The sequence below is a fragment of the Xiphophorus hellerii genome, chromosome 23, assembly GCF_003331165.1.
Source record: "Xiphophorus hellerii strain 12219 chromosome 23, Xiphophorus_hellerii-4.1, whole genome shotgun sequence".
NCBI lineage: Eukaryota > Metazoa > Chordata > Actinopteri > Cyprinodontiformes > Poeciliidae > Xiphophorus > Xiphophorus hellerii.
The window spans coordinates 13,691,697-13,718,446 of record NC_045694.1 but is presented as its reverse complement, the minus strand read 5'-3'; the positions used below and the strand labels follow the sequence as shown (position 1 = coordinate 13,718,446).

Below are 26,750 nucleotides of genomic sequence, written 5' to 3'. Positions count from 1 at the left end.
GCAGGCTGAAAAAGCTCTTCAGCAACTTCTAATAATGTGTTTGTGACCAAGAGGCAAAGGCAGAGGGACGTTGATAATTGCGGAAACACTTATGTGATTTAACCAAGATATTCCACCTAAAAACACTTTCAGGCTCTCTTCATTTGACCACAACACTAGTTAAATCGTAACTGGAAAAAACAAACAAACATCTCTTCATGTATGATGAAATAAACAGCCAATGAGTGGAAGGCACTTAAAGAAAAACAACAATTAAAACAGGAGCAAAAGTTTTATTGTTATTGAAAAAAAAAACACAGACACATCCACATTGAAGGAAGGTGACAGACTCAGTTTCCCTGCTCACAATCAGACTTAGGATGAAGGGACGAACAGCTCAGGTGGAGTCAACAGGTAATGCCAGGAGAGAATGGCAGCATTTAAATTAAAAAAATAAAAGGCAGAAAACATGAAATAAAAAAAAACAGTCCTAAATGTAGCTTCACTAACTCCACCTCAAAACACAACTAAAGCACTCAGATGAACATTCAAATAATTCAAGTTCATTTAAAATATTCTAGACTACAAGATCTTAATAAAAACAGTCTAAAGTATGTTCAAGTTGATGAGAAGTGGCCCAATAAAAGCAAATCAAGCAGTTTTTATCTGCGTTTATGCAACTAAACAGAGAGAGGAAAGGATGACGTTCCAGCAGCAGCAGGACGGAGGGGCCATGCAGCTCCCAGAGCATCATCACTTGAGTTTATCTATGAAGGCCATTTAGTTCTGTCTGAAATATCCAGAAATACTTGCTTTATCTTCAGACAAGTTGATCCTTTTTAGTAAAACAAAACAAAAAAAAAAACAACAGTAATATTGTTTCCCTTTATCAGAGCATTTTACAAGATGACAGAAATACATGAGACTTAACATGGGGAAACCAAACAGAAAATGCTCAATAATTTGCACATTTTCATTGTTATTTGTGATTCAAAATGTAACTGGATTTGCAAAGAAAACGTAACAAGTTACTCCCACATCATAATTGTGTTAAAGCGACTGAAACCAGATGGTCTTGGCTCAAGGTAAACCAGAGCTCAAGTCGATTAAAAGTCATATTTCCTACCGGACTCATAAGGTTTAATAACCTCAAAAAGATTCATCTAGCTAAAAGAAAGAAAAAAAAAGAATTCATTTTATTTGTTTTATAACAAAAATATTAAAGAAGTCCAGTTCTGACTGTTTCTCTCCACTGTTGCCACATGCTCACTTTAGATGAGAGATTGCTGAAAAATCAAGGCCACCAATCGGCATTATGTGATCAACTGAGTCTGATTGTGTTGTCAGGATTAAATCTGCATGTTCGATCTCAACTTGATTAATAACTGAAATAAATCTGAGTTAAAGCTAACTGGATTCAATATATTTGGACATGAATTATGTCAGTTGTAGGTTTGAGATAATCTCTGTAATAAACCGGCACCGTGTATAAATAAGTTCAACATTATGGTTGCTGATTTCCAGCCCCTTACATTCAACACCAACACTAAGGTGAAAACAATGAGTTTTACTCTGAAACATTTGTCCAGATAGAAAACAATTTAAAAGAAAAATTTGCACAAAGGCTTTGCCTTATTTTCCTGCACAAAAAGCTACTGAGGTGTCAACATTGCTTGTATCCGAACATCTCTAATCATGTAGGTGTCAGATTGAAATAACTTATACTGGAACCTCACTTATTTCATCATATTTTTTGTTTCAAAAACACATTTGTATTAAAGCATCTTGCAAACTTAGTAATGTCCATTTACAGATAATTCACTGTAAATGCTTGTATGATCGTAGTTTTTTTTACAAGTCCTTCAAAGACTATGACTTGTGGTAACAAGATAACCCTGCATTATAGTATTCTTCTCATTTTCCTGTTACAACCACAAACTTCTGAGGAATTTACTGTGATTTAGATGGAAGTAGAACGTAATCGTTAAGTGGAAGGAAAACAATCCATCCTTTGTCTATACCCACTTATTCCTGCAGGGCCTCCAGCAGTCATTGGTCGCCTGTCCGTCACGTGGGAGGAAGCCGGAGAAAATGCAAAAACCCATTCAAGTGGAGGACATGTAAGCGCAAAACAAAAATACTCAAGTCTGGAATTTGAACATTTTTGCTGCCAAGCAACAGAAAACAATACATCTGACATGGTTTTCTTATTTCTTCTATTTTTTACAATTGTGTTTGCATTCATATTTAATCTCTTTACTCTGAAACCTTAAAATAAAATAGAGCTACTTCAGTAATTTATTTTGGGGTCAACTGAATAAAACCAAAAAAGACTCAGCTATAAAATATAAGCTATAAAAACATAATGTGAGTCATTTTTTTCCTAATTGGAAAAAAAAAAACTCTCCGTCTGCATCAATCACCTGCACTGGTGGGCATATTTGTATCATAAAGGGGGTGCACAAAATCACATCAGGGGCCACAAATGACCCCTGGTTTAAAGCAACACAACAGACAGAGAAAATCATGTGGAAGAACGAACTTTGATCAGGTAACTTTTTTCAAAGATGTTTGTGCTTGTAACTGAGAAAAATGATTTCTGTATCTATGTGGATCATTCAGTTTATAATTTTTAATGACATCACTCAGGTTTCCCTCAATAAAATGTGATGTTTATGTTCACTCTGTAAAACTGTGTTCCCATTTCTCGGTAACAAGAGAAACGGGCACAGATATTGTGAGTTTTTATGCTGTAGGAAACCCAAAAAGATCTTTCTAGTTTCACATTCAACAAGCTGGAAGACCAGATGTTTTCCCATATCTTTCCAGACTCTGCAGGATCCCACAAAATTAAACTTCAGTTGTTTTCTTTTAAAAGTGGCTTTAAAGCCAGCTAGTGTTAGAGTGTTTGTTAGTGTAGGGCGGGGAAGCATAGCAGGACAGAGAGGAGAGAAGGAGCTCAGTGTGTATCTCCATACATGGAGCGGAAACCAGTGCAGGTTACACTGACTCATAGACGTGTGCTCACCCAGCACACACACACACACGCCCACTTACTGTATATACAAACAGTGACATCAAGATGAGGGACACACATGTTAATTTTCACAGCTAATGTTTTTCACACACACTTCTGTAAACGCTCATCCCTCCCACGCACTAATAAAACACATTCAAGTGTCCATAAATAAAAAAGCTTACCAAGTTAAAACGGGAAAATTTTGAACGTGTTCTCACTTTTGGATCGACCCTCTTGGAAAACAAGTCAAGCTTATCTGGACAGGTTTAGAAAAACGTCGACGAGGCACTGTTCAATTCAAGGTAAGCTGAAAGCCCCCCGACTCAGGAGTGGGAAGAAAACAAAACAATCCTTTTGGAGGAGAGGTTCAAGAACAGAAACAAACGTCACTAAATCCCAAACCTACAGTCTGATTACGCAGGTGGGTGTGGATTACCGGCAGAGTCTCTGCACAGCGACTTCAGGGTGAACTTGGGACAATTAAAGCCGTTCAGAACCGAGGTGGAGGAGTGCAGCTCGTCAGGCCCAGTTACCTGCAGGGTAACAAACAGAGGAGAGAATCCTCCCAAAGTGACCAGCTCCTCCTGCTAGATCTGCATAAAACAGAAAATATTATCAGTTCATCCAAAACCAACAAGTTATGAGGAAACATACACAGTACATTTAAAGACGCATTTGCTCAATATGTACAGAAAGTCTTATTTTTATATTCATTGCAGTTGCATAATTTTCATCCTACAAGGATTAGTAAAACTCAACCTTTAAATTGAGGACAGTTATTTTGTGGAAATAGTTGCTTCAAGGAAGCCGTCAGCGCCACATTTATTGCTGCTAACACTTTGTACAGAGCTCTTTAGCCAGCAGGACAGCACTTTTTGTTCTGCCAGAACATTTTGCAATGATGGGGAATAAAGATAATCCTTGAATATTCTCCTTTACACACTCTCTCTAGATTCTCCCTTACGCCAGCCTTCGACTCGCTCCACATGTTTTCTAAAGGATTTGGGTCGAGAGCAGATATTAGTTTCTCTCCAGAGAGGCCATTTTTACTCTTACCCTTCAAAATATGCAATTTATCATAAACCATAAAACCTACATGGCCCTCCAAAAACCAAAAGTAATAGTTGGTTAATTAAAATTTGAAACAATACATTAAATAATCAATTGTTAATGAATCAATCTGCATTTATTTAATACATGTACATTAATGATTAAATAAGCAAAGACTATAATATGACATTTCTTTGCTTTTTGGTCAATTTTAATGTTATATTTTTTAGGATTTAAAACAAACGAAAAACATATATTTTTTAAAATAAGATCGCAAAACATGATCTAAAAACAAGTTAAAATTATCCTAAAATACAATATCATTTTTAACCCCAGAATAAATGTATTTATGTTAATAGGTTGAATGTATCTATTTATGAAATTAAAAAATGCAACTTTTAAAAGATGTTATATGTGAGAGTGCCAACAGATGTTGAGAGTCTTGCATTTGGTTATGAGCAAAACCCACTGACACTGTTTTAGTCGTTAAAGATTTCCAGCATCTCTCAGACTGAGTTATCCCTGCTTCATGTCATCCAAAGCATTAAAATTACCAGTGAAAGTCCAAAAATCTCTTCAGAATGCCTCAGTACTCTCAGATTCACTTCATTAACAGGATTACTGCCCGTCTTTAGCCTTGGTGTTAAAACAGTGTCATACATTTCCTCTCCCGTACCTGATGCTTTGCTTTAATCTGTCTCCTCGTCTTCTCGCGGTTCTTTCTTAGACAAAGGTTGAACTGTTCCTAACAAACCTCTTCTCACAATGTATGGGCACGACGGGCCGGTGGGGATGTCAGCAAAACCTGGAGGGAACAGAACAAGAACTTGTATTTTCTTCTGCAGACATTGGCCACTTGGGGGCAGCAAAGAGCACAAAAGAAATTCGAGTTGGAGAACCAATAGTGAACAATTCAATAAACAAATAAGTCCTTCAGAAAATATTTGAACTGGGGGAAAATAAATATCAAATATTAAATGAACAGCTTCATCTAAAGTTATTTGCTTCAGTAATTTATAAAAAAAATCATGTATTTAAGTTAATTATATGTTAAAAGCATGTATGATTATTACAGTATGACTGATTGATAGCAGGACATTAAGATTTTATTTAAAATGTGATTTTTTTAAAAGAACCCTACCTTTCATGACGACCTCTGGCAGGCCGTACGGCTCGTACTCCGTGTCATCGAAGGCGGCCGACAGCTGCGTCCTGTTGCGGCGGATCCTTTCAGCGAGACGAGCCGGATCGGACGGGATGGGAAAAGAACCTGAGAGCAACATTTTCTCCCCTGCTTCCATCTTCTCCTGCTGAAGAAACGGGAGAAACAGGAGGAGATTCGACTGACTCTTCCTCATCACTGAAGTCCTGCTCAGTCTGAGTGGCTGCAGACGCCGTAGAAACTCCACAAGGAAGCAAACTGCCCTCAGTCTGACTGCCGACACTCACAGCTTCTACCTTCATATGACTGTCGCTGGGGATAAATCGGTGTTTCAAAGTCACCGGCTCCTCTGAAGGAGTCCAGTTTGGTATGTTGAGTTTCTGCGTAGAAATGTTGCACTTTGCTTAGACTTGATCCTGAGACGCTGAGATCTTTGGCTCCATGGTGTTGAGCAATCTTCTGCGATGACACTTGGATGAGTTTAGCATCTTTCTTCAATTTGTTTTGTTCTGGATAACTTTCTGACCAATGCAAGTTTATCTCCTGGTTTTCTTTTTCAGATTCCTGATTAAAAAACAACAACAAGGCAGTAATTAAAAACAAGCCAGGCAACCGTTTATTGACATTAACTAACATCTGCATTTCTTTTGTAAATGAAAGTGACAAAATATTGACGTCTTAGTGTAAATGTGCTTAATGTTTCCTGGAGAAAGATAAAAACAACAACTTGTTACTGAAAAGTGTTCTCCTACTGGAAACTATTTGTATTTTTAATAATTTACAGAGAGCTAAATTAGGCTCCACTTATATTAATCTGTAAATGTTTAATGTGTTACTTTAACAATTTGAAAAACACTTTATTTTTCTAGAATTTGAGCAAAATTGCACAGCTGCTTCAAATTAACAAGAAAAAGAAATTGTCCTCATTCCTCCTAAATGAACTATATTTATTTAACTACACAATGGTTCATTAAACAGAAAAAACATCTGCGGTTCGTACTTATGAGTCTGGTACGTACAGAACCATGCAAAAGTATGCATACGCCATTAACCTTTTCACATTTTGTCAAAATTCAACAAGTAGAAGGTAATTGTGAAGTGAGAGAAAACTAACGCAACGTTTTTCAGCTTATCTGTGCAACTTTAGATGTATTCAGTTCTCTTTACTTTGATACCCCCAAATAAAATCTAGTACAACCAAAAATCCATCAATTTTTTTGTCATAAAAGATTAAAATTTATATTTTAGTTCATGTGCTAAACACAAATTATGGCAAAACGACTGTGAAACCTGGAAGTGGCAGCATCATACTATGCCAGTGTTTCCCAACCCTGGTCCTCAAGGCTCACTGCCCTGCATGTTTTAGGTATTTTCTGGCTTAAGTCCAGCTGATTTCAATTGATGACTGATTAACAGGCGTTTGTTGAACTGCAATCAGTCGAATCAGGCACATTAAAGCAGGGAAACCTCTAAAACATGTGGGACAGTGAGCCTTGAGGACCAGGTTTGGGAAACACTATGCAGCTGGTTTTCTTCATCATGGATAGGCAATGTGTTTAGAGTCAATAGGGAGACAGATGGAGTTAAATATAGCAAAGGTCCTGGGAGAAAACCTGTCAGTAGCTGCAAAAATATTAATAATTTAGAAGAGACCCCAAACATACAGCCAGAAATACAATGGAACGATTCAGATCAAATGACCTAGTCAAAGTCCAAACTGTGGCAACACTAATAAAAGCGATGTGTCACAGATGAGCTCTGTCTAATCTGACTGAGTTTAAACTACTTCGTAGTGCGACTGGCAGGTGGTGCTACAAAGCATTGACTTCAGAAGCTGAATACAAATGAAGGCCGCACTTTTCAGATTTTTATTTGGAAGAAATGAGAACTGTGTATGCTTTTGGGACTGCCGCTATGTGTTGCTCTGTCATACATCGAGGTTTGTGGTCACAGCTTTGCAAAATGTGAAAAGGTTCAAGAGGTCTGAAAAACTTTCCACGCCGCTGAGTGAGAGACTGAAACAATCACCGGGTCAAACTCTGCACCGCTCCGGGGTTGTTCCTGAAGAGACTTCTTAGGCGAACGGAGGCTCTTTGGTTCAGGAAGGCTGCTGTTCTGAAGCCTTATGGTTAATAAAAAAAACATAAAAACTTTAATTTTATAAAAAAAATTAGTACGTCAAAAGATGGCTGAAAGTCGGCGGGGGGAGTTTGGTTTACCTGGAGAACAGCAGGCGACCCTGCAGCTTTCTAGAGGAGCAGCAGAGCGATACTTCATCCTCCCTGATGACCGTGACCACGTCCGGGTTCTTCTGGACCTGGCTGTGGCCGCTCTGAGCGAGGCGTTTGGTCGGCTCTTCTGTGGGTTCAGGCCGACTGGCAGCAGGAATGCGTTGCAGCGTTTCGCTCTCATCATCTGCGTTGGTGAGTAAGTGTTGGACTGCAGAGGCGGGCTGGGACGCTAGTCTCCATAAGGCGAGCTCCTGGGCCTGGACCTCGGTCTCCTCAGTCAGAGTCCTGACTCGTCTCTGCAGCGCCTCCACCTGGACAACATGGGTATGGTTCATAAGATAATTAAGAACAGTTTTAACATCTTTTTCACTTTGACTTTTCATTTCATGTTCAGGGTAAGTAAAATGACTTTCAAAAGATTTTTCTGTTTCTCTCATTTTAACTTAACAGAAGTTTTCAGTCTCTTACTGGTGCAACAAAATATACACATCAAACTCTGCTCTAGGTTTAATTTCATTTCTTCTCCAGCCTCGTTTAGTCAGTTTTAATCGGACTCTAGTTTGTTTCCCTAGTTTGTTCTGGTTCGTTTGGGGAGAAGTGACTGTGCAATCGAACTCAGGTACGGACCAAAAAAGCAAACTCTGGTCTGCCTGAAAACTGCATTCTCAGATCAATTAAAGTGTTGAACTCCGGCGCAGTTCGAATGTGAATGCAAAAAGGACCGGAGACCGCCCCAAAAGCATGAAATGTACTGTTGCGCAGGGGATTCTGGGTAAATAGATTCAAACTAAAAAGTGGGACTCTAAATGAGAAATGGTTTGTGGTTTTTTATCAAAGACAAAAGAAAAATGGCACAACCACTAAAATCTGATGCTATTCCATTTTTGTTTACATTTCCTGAAGAAGGAAGTTGCACTCATGTCTTCTTCTAAGGTTTCCATGTTGCTTCCTTCACAGGTATTTGGTTGCAGCACCACCACAGGCGAGAACATGAACAGGTTTTTCAAATGTTTGGTTCATTTGACATGGTGCAGTGTGAAAGCAAAAATATAACAAATGAGTCTTGCGGAGTATAAGGTGTGAATACTGCTTATAGTCCACTATAAGTTTCATGAAATAAGGGGCAGTGCAGAGGAAATCATTAAAAAGTGTTGAGTTTGTGCTCAGTACCTGTTCCTGCAGGCGGTTTATCTGAATCTCAGTCATGTCCTCTGCATTTCTTTCACCACTCATGCTGCTTGTGTTTTCTCCTTCCAAATCTTGACCTTCATCATCGCTCCTCTTCAGATTTATTAGCAGCTGCTGGTCTGTCGCTGCCTCATTCTTGAGCAGATCTTCCCCTGCCAAGCAGGCCGTGTTTTCTGTGTTGTTCTGATTCTCACTGTCAGTCTGTGAAGTTTGGTCTCTGGTGTCCATGTTAGTCAAATCCCTGACTCTCTGCTGCAGCAGCTGCTTTTCCTGCCTGAGAACATGAAGTTCTGCTAACGTGTCGACTCTCTCTCCATGTTGACTGAGCTGAATCTCTTCCTCCTCACCAACAGAGTCACATGGACCGACTGCAGACCTCTCTCCAGAAGTTACAGCTGCACCTTCACCACCAACAGGTGGAGGTATTTCAGCTTCACATTCCTCCACATTGGGCTGAATTGTTTCTTTTTGAATATTTAAGTCTGAAGAGGGAAGAGGAGCAACAGCCTTTTCTTCTTGTATAAGTTTTGATTTCTCTGTAAGCTCTTCATCTCTCTTTCTCTCTTCAGTCTCTCTGTCAGCTGTCAGCGTTGCCACATTGATTTGTTCCTGCTTTAGTTCTTTCAACTCTTGCTTGCATTGCTTCAATTCCTCTCCCTGGCTCAAGAGGGCGCTCTCTTTCTCCTGCAGCTCAGCAAGAAGGCCTAAGATGTGCTGACTCTGCTTCTCGAAGGCAGTGGTCAGCTCTTTGGTCTGACGTGTTACCTGAGCAGACAGAAAAACAGAAAGGAAAATAGCAAACAGCACAAAATCTATAATCTGTAAACATCTGTTCATTTGGCTACACAACATTTAAACTAAACTTTTAGGTAGTTTCAGAAGTTAACTGGATTAAATGGGGATAATTTAATCAAACAGAGTTTAACTAATGTGCATCAAATTTATCTATTTTTTTACATATCAATATTAGATAAAAACAGGTAGAAAAAAAGGAATCTCCATCGTCTACAGAGTTTTAAAACAATGGAGTCTGACCAGGTTTAATTTTATTTCATAGTTTTCTAGATAAAATTTCTAGCAGTTATTACATAAATGTAATTTTTCCCACTTTTCGTAGAAAATTTCACATGAATTGGCTGCCTCGTTTGCTGGAGAGACGAACAAAAGACTAAATGCTGGATGAGTCCAGATTTTTTTTCCACACTTTCTCCTAAATTTACATGAAAAAAAAATCCTTCAAAATTCTTCAAGGCCAACTTTCCTACTTTTCCAGATTGTGTAAGAAGCCAGATTTATATAAGGCCTCAATTAGAAATGATTGTGATGCCACTTCTTTTTTAACCCAACAATGTAAATAAGGCTGTGAATAAAATCATAATCTGAAACACAGCTCAGGATCTGAATTAAAGTTTTTTTTAGCCAAAACCCTAAAAAGATTATTTTGAACATATATTTGTCTTTCTGTATTTTATACAAGATCATTAAAATTTACCTGGATCTGCAGGGCCTCAAATTTATCTCTGTACTTTTTGGCCCGCTCTGACTCCTTTGCACACTTTTTCTGCAGGATCTCCACCACCTTAGTGAGGTCAGAGGTCGGGGGCTGATCCCGCTGGAGGTCTGATGAAGAGAGCTTGATCTGATCCGATGTTTCTTTGGTTGTTTGACCGCTGAGACGGAGAATGTCTTCAGTTTCTGTGGACAGGAGAGCGTTGCGTTGGTTGGTAGACTCGCAGAAGAGGAGGTGCTCCTCTGGGGAGGAGAGGAGACTGTTGTCAGAGCAACCGGTGTTGGAGGTGAGTTCGTCGTCAGGAAGGCTGGGTAGGGGGCTGCTGGAGGTGGAAAGCTGCTCATCTTCCACTGAGTCTTCTTCTCTTCTGTGCTTCAGCTCCTTGACTTCAGCCATGATCTCTGCGAGCTTCACGCTCAGCTCTGTGTTCACATCAGAATCTGTGTTCATCCTTTGGTTTCTCTCCTCTTCCTCCATCTTTCGTTCCTCTCGTTCCAAAGCCAGCTGAGCTTTCACCATTGCCAGCTGATTTTTCAGCTGGATGTTCAGCTCGACAAGTTCACTCTCTCTGTCGTTTTGAGTGGTACTCGTCTCCTCTTCCTGCTTCTCCTCCTTCTCTGCCTCCTCTCTGCTTCTCTTCATCTCTGCCTCCAAAGCAGCAACGCTCCTCTTCAGCCTTTCCGTCTCAGCCTTCTCATTCTCCAGCTTTACCTTCAGGTCCTTCTCTCTCTCCTCCCTCTCCGCCGCCTGGGTGGAGTGCTTGCGGCTGAGCTGTTTGAGGCGCGTCCTCGCTTCCGTCTCGGCCCGCCGCTGGACCTCCAGGTCCTCCAGCCTTCTCTGGAGTTCTTCACGGACATCGCGGAGCTCCGAGCGGAGGCCGTCGTTCTCCCTCTTGAAGTCCTGAGATGAAGCGGGTTCATCAGATTTAGGAAGTTGTGCATGTTCGATCTTCAGACCTCCTGTCGCAGCTGGGTGTTCAGCAGTTGTTGCTCTATCTGCGCTGTTTCTCCGGCTCTCTCCATCTTTATCAGCTTCTTCTCTTTGTCCCACTTTCTGTTGACGCTCAGAGTTTGTGATGCTGATCTGCTCGGCGTCGATTCCCTCCCCAGGCTCTCTGGCAGAAGGACATGCTGCTGTGACCTCTGCCCTGATCCCATCCCTGTTCTGCTCTGACTGGGAAGCTGCGGTCCTCCGGCTGTGGGCTGCGGCTCGAGACAGAGAGGAAAAACTCTGTCCAACGGGTCCAAACGGCGCAGGCTGAGTCGATGCTGCAGGAGCTTTTTGTTCTGAGGTAATAAAAGAAACAGTTTTTCACAGAAACAGTTAAACTTCACATTTTACAAGGTTATTCTTCATATTTTACTGTAACCATGTCAGGAAAATAAACAGGAAATAGTTTATACTGGGAATGCAGCTTTGCTGCAGAATTCACAGGTGGTGAAATGCGAACATGAATTATTTCAGCTTTAATCTGTGTGAGCTGTTGTTCTACAAGAATTGACATAAATGTATTCAACTAAACTATTTTTTAGTCTTTGGGAGGAATACAACAAATCCAGAGCCTTCCAGAAGTATGAATGTTTTCTCCATCTCTCACTTTACAACCCTGATTTTATAAATTACTGGGATTTTATGAGATGGACTCCTGAGCCGCTAGTGACTCTTTGAATCTTCCACAATGACTCTTTATAACTCTGGCTAAGATGATGAAAAAACGAACAACTAACAATGACTGCATAAACATAATACACAGTAAACATAATACACAGTATATGTTATACTTAGCTTTGTTTTTCCCTCAGGATACGAAAGGAAACATTTTACAAAATCTGGACTAAATGGACTCGGTACGTAAAACCTTTCTGGTTGCATTTTCTTTAAGAATGAAGTTCAGAACTTCGTCCTGTGATTAAAGATAGGTTTTCTTTGACTGCTGTCTGTTGTTATATGTTGATTTTATATACTGAAAAAAATATATAAAAAAACAACTAACATTTTTAAATTTGGATACAATAACAACAACATAAAGGTTTTTGGATTTGCCAAAACATGCTATTTTTCTGGTTATTGCTTTAGGGTTTTTTTTCATAATTTTCCACAAATTCCATTTTATAGAGGTTTATATTTTATTTTAAAACCTAAGAATAGAAATAATAATTTTAGCTGCACTGAAGTTTTAACCTGATTTTATTTATGGGTATGAAATTAAATAGGGTGAGTACATAACAGGCCGTTGCTTATTTTCTTTGTAAAAAAAAAAAACCTAAAACATGTATTATTTTCTTGCGCAGGTCAAGTTTCCATCATTCTGTGCTGCTTTATCAGATAAAACCAAACAGAAAATATTGAAGTCTGCAGGTGGGGACACTTTTGTATGTCACTGTGTAAATCATTCAAGAACTCTTGAACACACAGTCGGCCACTACGTGATGAATCCATGAGAAGGATTCATTCATAGCTCTCTCTCCTCACCCTGCAGTTCTTTGAGGAGACGCAGGGTGTCAGCTTGCTCCTCCTGCAGTTTCCTCCCCTCCTCCTCCAGAGCTCGCTCTCTCTTCCTGCTTTGCTCCAGGGTTACCGCCACACCCTCCGCCTCACGTACGGCTTCCTAAACCGCGGTTTGGAAACAAGAAAACACAAAGGAGGAGGAGGATTAAATCCAGTCAAACAAACTGATCTGTCAAAACTACTGAGAGGGTTTCATTTGTTTTAATATTCAAATAGGAGTAAAGAAATTAAGTATATTTATTTCTTAAATCAATGCATTTGATTCTCAGAAACATTATGTCTCTAAAAAAGACAACAATAACTAGTTGAATGTGTTTGAAGGTATTTTTCTGTAAGAGAAAAACACAGAACTATAAACCATCACAGTTTCACAAGAATAGAAAAATCTGATCAAGCAAGTTACAAAAAGTAACACGAGCAGTAATGTGTCACAGCACAGCACTGTGCCTTATTGAATGAAGCAATCTAACAGCCACGTTAAGTTGTTTTATGGCTGAAAGTAAACAAAAACTTTTCTTAATTTTGCTTACTTATATATTAAATAGTAAATAGTTTATATGATTCTAATAAACCTTTTCAAATTCTAAAAGATTTATCCACATGGAGACAGAGGAAGACAGAGTTTTCTTATAATTTATTCATGCTTCATCTTCAGTCCAGTCATCCGGCTGACATACTGCACGCTTTTTAAAAATGTATGTTGGCCTCACTAAACACAACACCTAGCTAATGAATAACTGACCCACGCAGAAAAACAAGACCTTGGACCACATCTGTGTGTGTCTGTGTGTTACCGTCAGCTTGGCTTGTGTCTGAGTCTCTTTCTTCTGGCTCTCCTTCAGCTGCTCCTCCGTCCACTTCAGCTTCTCCTTCAGAGAGTCCAGCTCTTTGTCCAACGCCTGCTTCTGCAGAGTTAGCTGGTAGCAAAGACAAATGAGGCGTTAGCTGGTAGAAATATGGACCAAAGTTTAAAGACTTGGTGATTTATTTATGAAAGAAAATAAAGACTGAAATTAACTTAAAAAAAAACTAAACAAATGACTCTTGTGTTAGGTGCATTCATCAAGATGAGAGAAGGAAACAGAAAGCAGGGATAATAAACATAAGTCAGCATTACAGTTTGAAGAAACTAAGACTTAGTTGTTAGTGAGTTAGTATTCATTCCTTTTGAGTAGATAGAAACTTTAATGTATTTTATTAGAAAATTATGTGACAGACAAAAACAAGAAAGTGCAGAGGGAATACATAACCACTGCAGAGAAGCAGCCAGAGCTACATTAGGATGGTTTAGATTAAAGCATATTCATCTGGTAGAATAGCCTAGTCAAAGTTCAAACTAAGAATCTGTGAAAATTAATGGGCAAAGATGCTCTCCATTCAATTCAACTGAAATTTAGCTATTTTGCTAATAATAACGGCTAAAAATGTCTGCAGACGTGCAAATCTATCAAAGTAAAACCTGGTTCTACAAAGTGCTGACTCAGGGCAGCAAATACACACCACACTTTTCAGTTTTATATTTGCGACAAATGTTGAAGCAAATAAATCGTTCTCCTTGACCTTTGTAATTATACACTAACATACTGTATGTTGGTGATTGAAGTTCGTGGTTGAAAACTAGCTCTGCAGGAGACTTCAGCAGCTCTAATGTAAGGTTTTATGCAGCTGCTTGCTTTTTTACACATAGAAACAATTTTATAATTCTAGGTGTGTATCATAGTGCTGTGGGAAAGCCTTGAGCCAGAGCGTCTTAAAATTTTATCACAGCTTTAATCAACAGCACTTCCAGCTTATTTTCATCATTCAGGCCTAAAAAGGTTCTTAAAGTCAACAGATAAATATGTTTAGAGTCAAGACGTAACAGGCAACTTAACAAAAAATTTAAATTAAAAATGAATTTGAGCTTTATGTATTAGGTGACTTGCAGCCTGTCAAAAAGACCCAATGTGTTTAATGGAATCTAAATAACTAAATAACAGACAAGGCAACAAGAAGTTGCTGTAAAGAGTTATGAGCTTAAAAAAATAGACTGAGAACGATGACGGATTCCTTCCGTCTTCTTAAAAACTTCCCTTTGAGACAATCTTCCTCGGCTTAAAATAGATTTATGATTTATGACTTCCTTTTTTGTCCTTCAATTATTCAGGTTCGTAATATTTTAAAAATGAAGACACTTTAGATCATCCAAAGATATTTTTCCAGGTATTAAAAAACATTCAACTGCAAATAAATATACAGCAAATGGACAAAACAACTTGGCAAGTTATAGGAAGAAATAATAAAATTATCTGATCACAAATCCACTGTCAGCAAACACACTTCCTTCAATAATCTTAATATTGTTAGTTTTGCACTAAATTATGTTTGTTATTCTTGTTTCATGCTTTGTTGTTGTCATGCAGAACATTTCAACTTATGCAGTAAAGAGCTAATTAAATAAGAAATAGCATTACAGCCTGACAGAGACTGAGTGCTACTGCTGGAAAAAATTATTTCACGGCTTTAAAGCGACTATTATTCAGTGTTGGTCTAATAGAGAGTGAAACTACACTTCCTGTGAGTTTGGACATTTCTAATGACTGCAGTAGCAGGGCCCTTTTTCTACAACAACTTGACTCTACAGTACTTTAAATGAATCATTAAGATGAATCAGATATCAGAGGAATCACGGACATTTGACTCTTGTTTTATTAATGCAAATGTTTGCAAAGCTCTGCAGGCTAAAGCAAACCAGCCGGCTCGGTGCATAAAGTCTCATTTTAATCTTTAATGAATTCAGATACTATAAAATGACGCAGACTCTGATGGGTTTTGTTATGGGTCAAACTCCAAGCATGTGCAAACAAATTGTCAAATGCAGCAAGTGTAATCTACTCACTTCAACACCATTCATCACACTTCAACTGTTGCTGATTTTGTGTGAAAATTGTAGCCCAAACAGTCGAAACCTACTAAAAAAGACCGAATTTAGTCTACTTTTAAAATTAACTTGACTAAGCAAATCATCTGTCTAAACTGATCTTGCTGCAAATAAATCCTATGAATATACTCCTCACATTGTGTCCTGTCTCTATTATGCAAGCTTTTAAAGGTCATGGGTCACAGTCACAGTTGTTACCTTTGCTGCTTAACGTTTTCCACCGGGACAAACCGAGAGGAGAGAAGAGGAGGACGGAGCAAAGTGGGAGCAGGATGTGGGGGACAGAAATACAAAAAGCAACACAGTGAAAGAGAGAAAGGCAGGAAACAAAGAAAAGAAGAAAGTTTGGGAGAAGTAAAAAGTTACATTTATTGATCTTCAGAACAAATAAATACAAACAATTGCACAAGTTAAAGGGGGAGGAAGAGAAGGTTGGCTGAAGAAAGGGTAAAGGGTGGAAACAGGCTGATAAAACAATAGAGCTTGATGAAGCAGAGCTTCATGCTGCTCTGCAGTTTCCACTGTTGATGCAGACTTTATTTTATCAAACGTGGCCGTGTTATTTCAGAGGACGGCTGCATGTTGTTGATGTGTAACATTCTGAGCTGCATGTTTGCCTTCACCTTGTCAGCCTGGGCCTGCAGAGCATTGTGGAGCGACCTGGCCTGTTGCAGCTCCTGGTTCAGCTTATTCACCTCCTGCTGGTGCTGCTTCTCCACACACTGCCTCTCCTTCTGCAGCTCCGCCAAATCCTACAGCCGGAACACACACGCCACCGTCTGAAGCAGAGATCAGAGAGATCTGACTGCTTTCCTGTTTCTCCTGCAGGCGTCGGACTGACCTTCTGATGCACTTTCTCCAGCTCCTTGGTGCGCTGCTGGTGCTGAAGCCGACTGCTCTCTGCATTTTGCCTCTGGCACTTGAGCTCCTCTTGAAGCTGCTTCAGCTTGTGCTCGGCTTCTGATACCTGAAATTTAAAAAAAATTGATCTTATGGATGTTTTTCTTCAGATTTTTATCAATTATTTTATAAGTAAGCAAATGTATTGTAGCCAAGACAATTATTTTTACTGTACAAATAAGAACAGCATTTCAAATTTAAAGCAGTAGTTTTAGGAGACAGGTTTCTCTGTGGAAGGAAAAGTTTCTGCATTAATTAAAATAAATAAAACTAATAATTACTTCATACAAAACACATTTTCTTAAGGAGACTAAAAAGTAACAATAACATTATGCTAACAAAACTGTGACAAGTACAAGAAAAAAAGTAAACTAAATGGATAAATAAAAAATAAAATTTTGATGCACTGCCACCGATAAACATGTCTTATCTAAAGGTATATAATAAAAAACAAAAAAAACAAAACAGGTCTTCACTATAGCAACATAATTTACTGTATAGGTGCAAAAACACTAGTCTGAGTACATATAGTACAGGTAAGCCTGTTCGCAACAAATCAATCAACCAATTAACCGCATGATAAAAAGTAAAACGATAATTTCTATTTACATGTTTTTCTCGTGTCTCTCTTTCTACCTAAAGACTGGATGACAAAAGGCTTCAGTTGGGTGGATTGGTCTCAACTACGCTTTTTTTGACGGACAATTTTGTTTACAGAACATTCAGTATAAATTTTATTTGTCGTTTAAGTTGTTTTGTTTATTTATCTTGGATATTTGAAATCTCTTCCACTTCCAATGTTCATTAGAAATTAAAGTTCATTGCTCTTTGACTGGAATTATTATGCCTTTTTATATATTACTTGAAACTGGTCTCAAAGTGGTAATATTTCCATTTATCGCAATAACTTCTGGGACAATTTATCATCCAGCAGGATTTGTTGTTGTGGCACCAGGCCTGAGTAGCGGTGAGGCTCATGCTTTTACCCGTTCTTTGTCCTGAGCCATCCGTGTGTGCGCCATGTTGAGCTCCATCCTGGGTTTTCTGCAGGTCCAGCTCTTTAACAGCGAGCTCCTTCTTCATCAGCCCCATTTCATTCTGGACCGTCTTCAGATTCCCGACCTTCTCAGAAAGCTGGTCCTCCAGAGCCGAGAGACGACTCTGCAGCTCTGATGAAGATACTGGTGGATCAACAAAACACAATATCTCATCATTAAGGTCTGATAGTTCTGATAAAAATAACATTTTACCTGTGGCAACCATTGAAGTGCAGATTTAAGAAATTAAATTCAACAACAGTTTGATCTAGTAGAAATAATGCCAATAAACTAATACAAGTGTCATCTTTAGACTCACTTTAGTAAAATTTTCAGCTTTTTCACCAGTTTTCAAATTATAAATACCAAAATTAAAAACTCAAAGACAGACTGCAAGATTAATAAATGAGTAGATGGACCAGACAGAGACAAGAATATAAGAATGTCGTCATCAAAATATTCATATCGGCAAAGGACAGTTCAGAGAGCAATAATTGTTGGCTAACGTTTTCCGAAGTGTTGCATTTTTCATGCTAATGTAATATTTAGCCAGTTGGAGAAAGTCTCGGCTAAATTAGATCAAATTTTACAACATTAACTCATTGTATTAAAACTTGTTTAGGTTTTATGCTATTAGCTGCAAGACAACATGTCACAGGAAGATGGATTTGCTCAGAAATATTACTGTCTTAAATGAATGGATGAAGGACAACAAAGCATAACAGATGATTGGAAAAACTAGAATATAAAAATATGTACATTTGTAATTTCTATTTTTTGAGCAGAAACACCGGGATTTATCCTGGATTTATGGAACCAGTAACTAAAAAACAAAGCAGCAGAACATTGCAGGCTCTTCATAAACGGGGTCAATCCATACAGACTGGTTCAATGATAAACACACAGCTGGAGTTGCTGTAAAAGGAAGAATTAACCAAGTCAGTCCACACGATAAAAAACATTTTGCTTTTTTAACTAAAAATATATTTTTGTAATTTATTGCAATCTATATTTTGGTTTTGTGTAATACTCACATATTCATTATCCTAATGTCACAGAAAGCTGTATTGATTAAGGAAAGTCTACTATGATACTGTGTAATGAATTTTCTACAATAAATAGTATAAATGGAGAGGAGCAGAGTAAAAATGCTGCTCCTGATATCCCTTCATAGTTTCACGTTTATTTGTCTCTTCCTCCTATGAACAAACACAAACACTTTGCAGCTGAAACTAAGGAAAGTCTTACATCATGAAGAGTTGCAAGACTTCGAATGAAGCTGCTTTCAGAGCAGGGATAGGAATGTCTGGCTGAGGCAGAGATTGCTACACAAACTCTTACGTAACAACTTTTGGTGGGGTTATGCGAAGCACTTATTAGACATATTGGCTAATTTAAGGCAGAACATAAACTGATGTGTTAAGATAAAACTACATCAACATCTAATCCAAATCTGATCCACTCTGTCTGGAAGTTCGAGATTAGAAATGTAAATGGATAAATGGACAAAAGCATGATCATGCTGAGCATAATCTTTAAAGTAATCCAGGTTACTTTTAATCTTTTTTTGGGGATAATTACTGCAATCTGAGCAGGATGCATTTGAATGAGGTCAACAAACAATCTTACTGTCTGTTTCCGTCTTGTGGACCTTTTCTTCAGAACTCCGGTCCAATCGACCTTGATTCAAGGAGCCTCAGGGCTCGGCGTCCTGAGGAGAAGACGCGGGTCGTCTTCTGGATGCAGGTCCAGAGTCATCTCGTTCCCATGGAAACACCGCCTGAAGGTGTGGAAAAGACATCCGACTGGTCGGATGGGTGGCGGAGCGGTGTGCTCTTGTGCTGCTGTCGAGGCAGCGAAGGATGCGGACGCTTCTGAAAACTGGAGCCGCTGCTGCAGAGAAAGATTAGAAAACGAAGAATTAAAGTTTTTCCAGTTTAACCTAAAAACATGTGTCTTTTAAAATGTATTGTTAAGATGATTTATTTAAGATGGTTTATTTTGCATAGCACACAGTTTCACAGTCATTAGATAATGTCAGAAAAAAAACATAAAAATCAAGATGTAATATTCTACATTTGTCTCATCCTATGAAAAAAAAGTTTAGGCATGTGCTTCTCCTGTTCCAGATCAACAAGGCTTATACAAATATAAATGCAGCAAGTTTGATGTGGAAGAACTTGGCTGGCCTGCACAGAGTCCAGACTTTAACCTGGCAGAAGACCTACAGGATGGATTACAGAAAAGACTGAGAGCCAGGACGTTTCATCCAACATCAGTGTCTGACCTTACAAATGCACTTCTGAAAAAACACAGCTGTGATAAACCCATGAACACTGACCTGTGGAAAGCAGGCTGGTGAGTAAATGTTTTTAGCAGTATAGTTTATATCTGTTGTTCAAATGGTTTTCATGAGAAATCCACCAAGAAACAGCTGGTGAGTGGAATCTGATGAACTTTAGCTCAAAAATCAGATTTATTTCTGAACAGTGAATGCCCCATAGCTAAACTGGCATTTGTATTTTTTTGTTGTTGTTTGGTCTGTTTGCTTATCTAAATGGTTTGTAGATGAATACATGAGATTTTTAGTCTGTAATGTATGTTTAATATGCACTAATCTGTGACTTAAAACAAGATCTTCAAGAGAAAAAGAGAAACTGATTGCTGCAGCAAAATTTTACTTAAAAATGCAATTTTCTAGTGTTTACAAGACAAATCCTTAAAACCCACTTCCTTTTTACTATAAAACTCAGAAATGTTTTATATTTTTGGTATTTTTAATGCAAGCAGAAGGATTAAATAATTGTTCACTTCTTCCTACTTCTTTTGAAACAGAAAAGTAGTGAATTGAATTATTTTGTTCTTGGTTGTGTATGCACATGTTTTCTCTGTCGTACTGATTGCTTGTTTTCTCGTTTTTAAAAACCTTTTGAAATAAATAAACAAATCAAATCAATTTCTTTACATTTATGTTAGATTTGGTCTTGTCAATATGTTTTTTTTTCTAAATAATCAAACTTGACTGATAAAAAGGGGAACATTTTGTTAAGAATTTTGATTAAAAATAATAACGTTCACATATAATCTTTTTTTCTAAATAAACCTCTCTTGTTTCTATATAAAACGCCAAAATGGTATTTTATAAATGACGAAGAGAAAAAATAATTTCTTCCTAATAAAGGGAAGTCTCGTTACCTGCTCCTCAGAGGGAGTTAAATGTTTACTAATGTGTTTAAATGGCAAAAGCATCTCAAACATTAATTGCAGACAAATCCATGCTGTCCATTTAGGTGGAATAAAACTAAGTCTGTAATTTGAGGATAGACTGGAAGAACAAAGACGGATGTTAGTTCTGTTTTTCTGGCATGAGAGGAGCTAAATCCTCTCAAACTCCACAGGAGTTTAGGATTTGAAGAAAGCTCAGTGGAAGAATAAGCTGGTACTTACTCTGATATGATGACCCCGGCTCTGTCCTTCATCCCGCTGCCCGGATCTGTCTTCCTGTCTGCTCCCTGCAGGGCACCAACACAACATAGCGACTGAAGTCAGAGCCTCAAACGTATCGACAAAGTTGAACATGAACAACAGCTGCGAATATCCAAACAGTGGAAAGATAAACATAGCAGCCCCCAGGGAGAGATAGGCTGGAATAGCTTCAGAGCTGAAGGATTCTTTTTATAATCGTCGCTCATCTCTGTGGGTTTACTGCAATTAGCTAAATTATACAGGGGAATTAATTTAAAGAAAGGATAAGACAGAATCTGCTAAAGAGAACAAACAAAGGCGTCATAAATTTCAAACAGTACCATTGTGTTCCCAGGGTGAGGATGCAGTCCAGCAGGGTGTGGAAAATAGAGTGGTGTCTGCGCGCCGGCTGCTGTTCTGCAGCTTTTCCAGCTCAGCTTCCAATCTGCCACAGAGAGAGGACCGATGGTGAAACAGAGGGCAGGAAAACAGAAAACCCTCTGATAACAAACGTGATCCTGATGCAGGAAACTAATGGAGTTAGAATAAAACCAGTGTTGACTCAGCAGTATAATTTAAAAGAAACGTCCAGGCCTTTGCAAAAGGCTTTAAAGCATTACATTGTGTCACATTACAATCGCAAATGTTTTACATGCAATTGGTGAAACAACAAAGTGGAAGAAAAAATGACCTAATAAGGGCCAATAAGGAAAAATCTGTTGACGGGAAAACATAAAAGGATGAAAAGAAGAATGCCACTGTTGGAACAAATCATCCAGTCCAGTTACAGTTTGCAACAAGCAAGAGAGCACAGAAAATAAATGGAAAAATGATACAATCTGACGAGATCAAACACTGCATGTGCAGCGGTAAAGTAGCAAAAGGCATTTCTAAAATGCATCAATCCCAGAGGGTACAATGTAGGTGAAGGCCGCACTTCCCAGATTGTAAATTGGAAGAAACACTGCCTTCTCTGACGAATATATACTGAGTTACCGCTAAGTCTGTCACAATAAGCAATTCATTAAATTAAAATGAGCTAAACAATTTTCATTCTGATGAATAATAGATTTTAGAGGGCAATTTTGTTTGCAGAGTCTTTATAATTCAGGTTTCATTTATTGTTTTTGGTTGTCATGTTTTATTTTGGATATTTAAAATATCTTCCAGTTCCAGCATTAAGTGTTTGATTGAAATGAAGGTTTGTTCATTTTTGAGAGGGCAAACTTAAACTTAAACTATAAATATATTACTTGAAAATAGTCACAAAACAATTATTATTTATCTGTGACAATTTATCACCCAATAAAATTGCTTACTGTGACAGGTCTAGCTAGAAACTGCATGCAATTTGGAGACATCCTATCAAATGATGTCTTCTATAATTTAGAAATTAAAACATACTTAATAATATGTGCATAATTCTATTATGGTTACTGATTACATAAAACAACAAACACTGGTGGCAGGAAAGCTAAATATCGGTGCCACAGCACTGTAGCTGTGTTTTTATAGTTGACTCCTGCTGACCTCTTGATTTCTTGGCTGAGGTGGATGTTTTGGTTACGAGCCTGCGTCGAGCTGCCCCTCCAGAGAGCAGACCTGGGCCTGCTTGGTGTGAAGTTCCTGGGCGAGGCGCTCTTTGCCTGTCACGGCCGCCTCGGCCTCCTCCCGAACGCTTTGCAGATCTCTCTGAACAAACTGCAGCTCCCCACGGACCGCCTCATACTTGGAAGAAAGGAGGAGGAAAAGAAGAACAGGAGTGATTTCATGGAGTTTAAAGGCTATGAAGTGTAAAGAGAATATGACGCATTGTATTTTAGTAAACCACAAGAGTTTACATAAACATCGTCAGAATGGAAGGTTAAAATATTCCTGTTTAAAAGCACACCGCTAATGCTAACAGTAGCATATATGACTTTACTAACAAGTCACTGGTCATATTGATTCTCTTGTAGCCTGTAACTGAGAGCTGTTCATAGAAGCACCGTCAGTGTTTACCTTCGCTGTTTGTTTTTCAAGGTTGGTATGAATGTTGTCCAGCTGCAGCTGCTTCTGCTTGTTCTCTCTGGACAGTCGCTCCTTAAACACCTGCAGCTCCTTCACCTTCTGCAGGACCCTCCCAGAGAGGCCCACCGTCCAATCCTCCTCAGCCCAGCTCATCTCTGTCCGTCTGGGCCTGACACATCGGATCAATAAACCAACACAAGCACATTTAGATAAAAACAATGGAACATCATCCTATACAGGAAATGCTAACTTTAAATTATCTACCTAGCATTTGTTAGACTCAAAACGTCCTGGAGAAGGGGGTCAAAAGTGTGGCACTGGGGCCATTTGGAGCTCTTTGAAATAATTTTCCATGGCCGCCAACATCAATTCACAAATAGTACAAATTTGGCCCTCCAGCACTGCTATTTGATGCAGATAGACACATTTTATCATTTTTAAGGAGATTTTTAAATTAAATTTCCAAAAAATGTGCGATACAATACAAAATTCTTTTATTAGCAATATCTCTTCCTTATTTTGCTTTTATTTATAGTCATACCACAAACATCCCGAGACATTTACTAAAATAAAGATTTGGGCACATCCATTCATTAAAGGTAGTAAAATAACTCATTCTAGTTTATTATAATAGACAATGTTCAAATATTAGGGAAATGAATGTTTTTATTTTGAAATAAAGCAGACTTGTGACACCCTTTAAATGTTTCAAATTTACAGTGAATAGATTAATTTCCTACAAAGATCTCACTTATTGCTGAACGAGTAAAGAACTAAACAAATCTGTTTCATAAAATTAAAGGTATGCTTTCTGACTAATTATTTTGACTGAGAAAACATGATCATAATATTAGAGCAATGAGGAAGTCCAGGCTGTAAAAAATAAATAAGGTGCATATGACTCTTGTTGCATTGTGTTGAAACATAATACATGTCTTAATCCTCTCTGAATCTGCTTTTCTCTACGATTCTTGCTTTTGTTGCTAAGGCTTTGCTGCCTCAGAGGGACACTGGTTGTCCCAGCTGGGCAGCTGTGACTCAATATTTTCCTACACAAACACAAACTGTTCCAACAGAACTGCCTGCCAGATGAATATAAATCCCAACTTTCCCATACTTCGGCATGAGCAGAGACAATTTCTCATAAAATGCTTGCTTCAAGCGCAAGGAGGTTTCAAGTTCAGCGAGTTTCAATGGCATTGACTGGAAGTTCAGTGCGTGCAGGTAAACAGCGCACGTTGCTGTAAATAAGCACAGTTGAAAGTGAGAGCACTGGAATGAAGAAAAGCCTGACTGAAAATGACAGATAAAGCTGAGCTCAGTTTTGACATGTATTGCAGCCTGGAGGCTTATCATCAGGACTCGAGCTGCACTCAGGTTTGTGTCATAGCTCTGTGCTGCTGTCACTGTTTACCCGTTTCCCTGCAAACAGACAGAAGGCAAGCAAGAAGCTGTCAAAGAGCGCATATAACGAGGATTTACAGTCATGCTTCCAGATGGACTCAACAACACGTAATAATCTTTGTTGTGTTAAAACTTGTTTTTTAATAATTTCAAGTATTGTTTTAATTATGACAAATAAATCTTCTGCATATTTACAATTGCATGCCAATCATGGTTGTGGTAATAAATACAGTACAAGCACAGAAATAGTAACTTAGTTTAAACCTTTAATTTTTCTGCTTTGTTCGCTATTACTAATTACTTTTCTTTCATCAACTAATTGCTCCAGCTCAGAAACAGATTTAATCTTGAACTTAAATCCATTGTTGCTCCTGGTGTTTTACAATCACGGCCGGAGATCAGGATTAGGTGAGAGATTTTTATTAAACACAGTAACATCGCTGTCAGTGGATATGTCTGATAAATGTTATGACCATGATTCCACACAGCTGCTAAACAGACAAAAGTTGAAGGTTTTAGCATATTGTGGTACATTAGCTTTGACAAGCAGCAATTTTAAAGTCACTTTCTCATGAAATGTGGTTATATGACCATAACAAATAACATCCACCATCAGGAGAAAGCTTAGATTGATGTTGGCTTAATAAGGGAAACTAATCAGTCATATTTCAAAAGAGTCTTTTGCCCAATATGGAATTGAAATAAACAAAAATAAGGAATAACACAAAGTGTAGTCTCCAAAATACATTATTAAAATGAAATACACATGAGGCTTGAGAAACTAACTATTGGAAATACTTAAATATTGAGAAAGTGATGTGTTTACCTGCTTGACATAGGAAAGTGTGACTACAAATTGAAAATAAACATAATAAAAATGCCTAAATATTCTGATAACTATGTGCTGCAGCTGTTTTCCAGAGTTTCTAATTCTGATCTGCGTTTGGGCCCCTCTTATGAAAAACAAAAAACGCATCAGAACCTCTGATCAAACCAAAATAACTATAAAAATGTCTGCCAATATCAACTTCTCACATAAATATTACTGTTGTGGCCAATTACTGCTATTAAACAATGTTGTCCTACTACTTAACGCTGTGACTAAATGACCACATTGGACTGATACTGATATGTCGAAAAATGACCATCATTAGCCAACGCCAATTAATGGCAATGTATTTTTCCAGTAGGTGATGTTTATTCAAGTAATATAAACAAATGTTCTTATTGTAAACTAGGAGCTGATTAAAGAAAATGTATTTATTTAATAGGCCGTCAAAGAGCAAATTAAACTTGGGAGGTAAAAATTGATGCCTGATTGGTACTAGATGTAAACCTGAAAACGCTTGGTGTAAAATATCCATACCCACCACAATCCGAAATAAGAAATTAACAATCTGCACCAACTTATATACTTAATGGGCTGCACTTTAAGAGAAACGTCCTTCCAAGTGTAGATGTGTATTTGACAATGAAGACAAATCCACATATTTAAAAACTGATGCAAAAACCTTTATACATGCTGAATAATTGTGTAATAAATTGTAAAACGTTAAATAATAGCCATAGTATTAGTCAAATACTGCAGCATTTAGAAACACCATTTCTTATAGCCGCACTGAAGACAATAGTGTCTGGCTTTATAAATAAATTAGACACTTAAAGCCAACTTGTAGCTAAAATGTGTTTCACCACTGTTGGGGGTTGGATACTCAAATATTACTTCACATATATGATCAAATGTTCGCTTGTTTTTTGCACAATTGGAGTCCCATATAATTTATTTCACACCATGAGAAAACAGACAAATAAATAATCTGAAGGTTTCCTCAACAGGTTAGCTTGACCACGTGATCAATGACGTAACAAATGAATGAAATTTATATTGCTTTCGTGGCAATTGTTAAAAGTTGCTATAGCACATCCTTAACAAGTCGTGGAAACAGGAGGCAAACTTCCGGAAAACCCCTATTCCGATGTTTCAATAAAAATACAGACAATTAACAAAAACAAACAGAAAGAAAATCGTCATTTTTACGTCAACTATGTGGACGACTCGCAAGCTTCGCTAAAGCAGGTCAAGAGACTTTTCCATCAGGTGTCAGCTCGGTCCATCAGTGACCAGCGGCTGGCATCAACCCAGCAGTGATGCTACAAGCTAACCCACAATAAAGCTACTCACCATCCACTTCAGAGCGTCACAAAGATCAGCCGGGGACGCTCGGTGGTCACGGAGCCAAACAGCCACCTGAAACGGGACAGAACTCAACCCGAACGTTGACAGCTTTTATATGAGCTGCAAAATACCGCGGGATCTGTCCCACTGATAACCCAACAGAACCCGGGGGCGGCACGAGGCAGGAGGGG

General features: G+C 38.3%; 1 protein-coding gene across 1 annotated transcript; it reads right to left on the bottom strand.

The window, feature by feature from the left end:
- Positions 1-252: 252 nt before the first annotated feature.
- Positions 253-26,750, bottom strand: LOC116714964 (centromere protein F). Its single transcript, XM_032555786.1, has 18 exons — positions 26,566-26,750; positions 22,971-23,148; positions 22,500-22,697; positions 21,311-21,414; positions 20,952-21,016; positions 19,134-19,397; positions 17,454-17,648; positions 16,409-16,534; positions 16,191-16,319; positions 13,442-13,564; positions 12,612-12,747; positions 10,122-11,425; positions 8,612-9,394; positions 7,430-7,752; positions 7,239-7,332; positions 5,190-5,774; positions 4,725-4,853; positions 253-3,591 (listed from the first exon to the last, which is right to left on the bottom strand). Exons 7-16 carry the CDS (start codon positions 17,499-17,501, stop codon positions 5,475-5,477), a joined length of 3,366 nt encoding a protein of 1,121 aa, XP_032411677.1. The 5' UTR covers positions 17,502-17,648; positions 19,134-19,397; positions 20,952-21,016; positions 21,311-21,414; positions 22,500-22,697; positions 22,971-23,148; positions 26,566-26,750; the 3' UTR covers positions 253-3,591; positions 4,725-4,853; positions 5,190-5,474.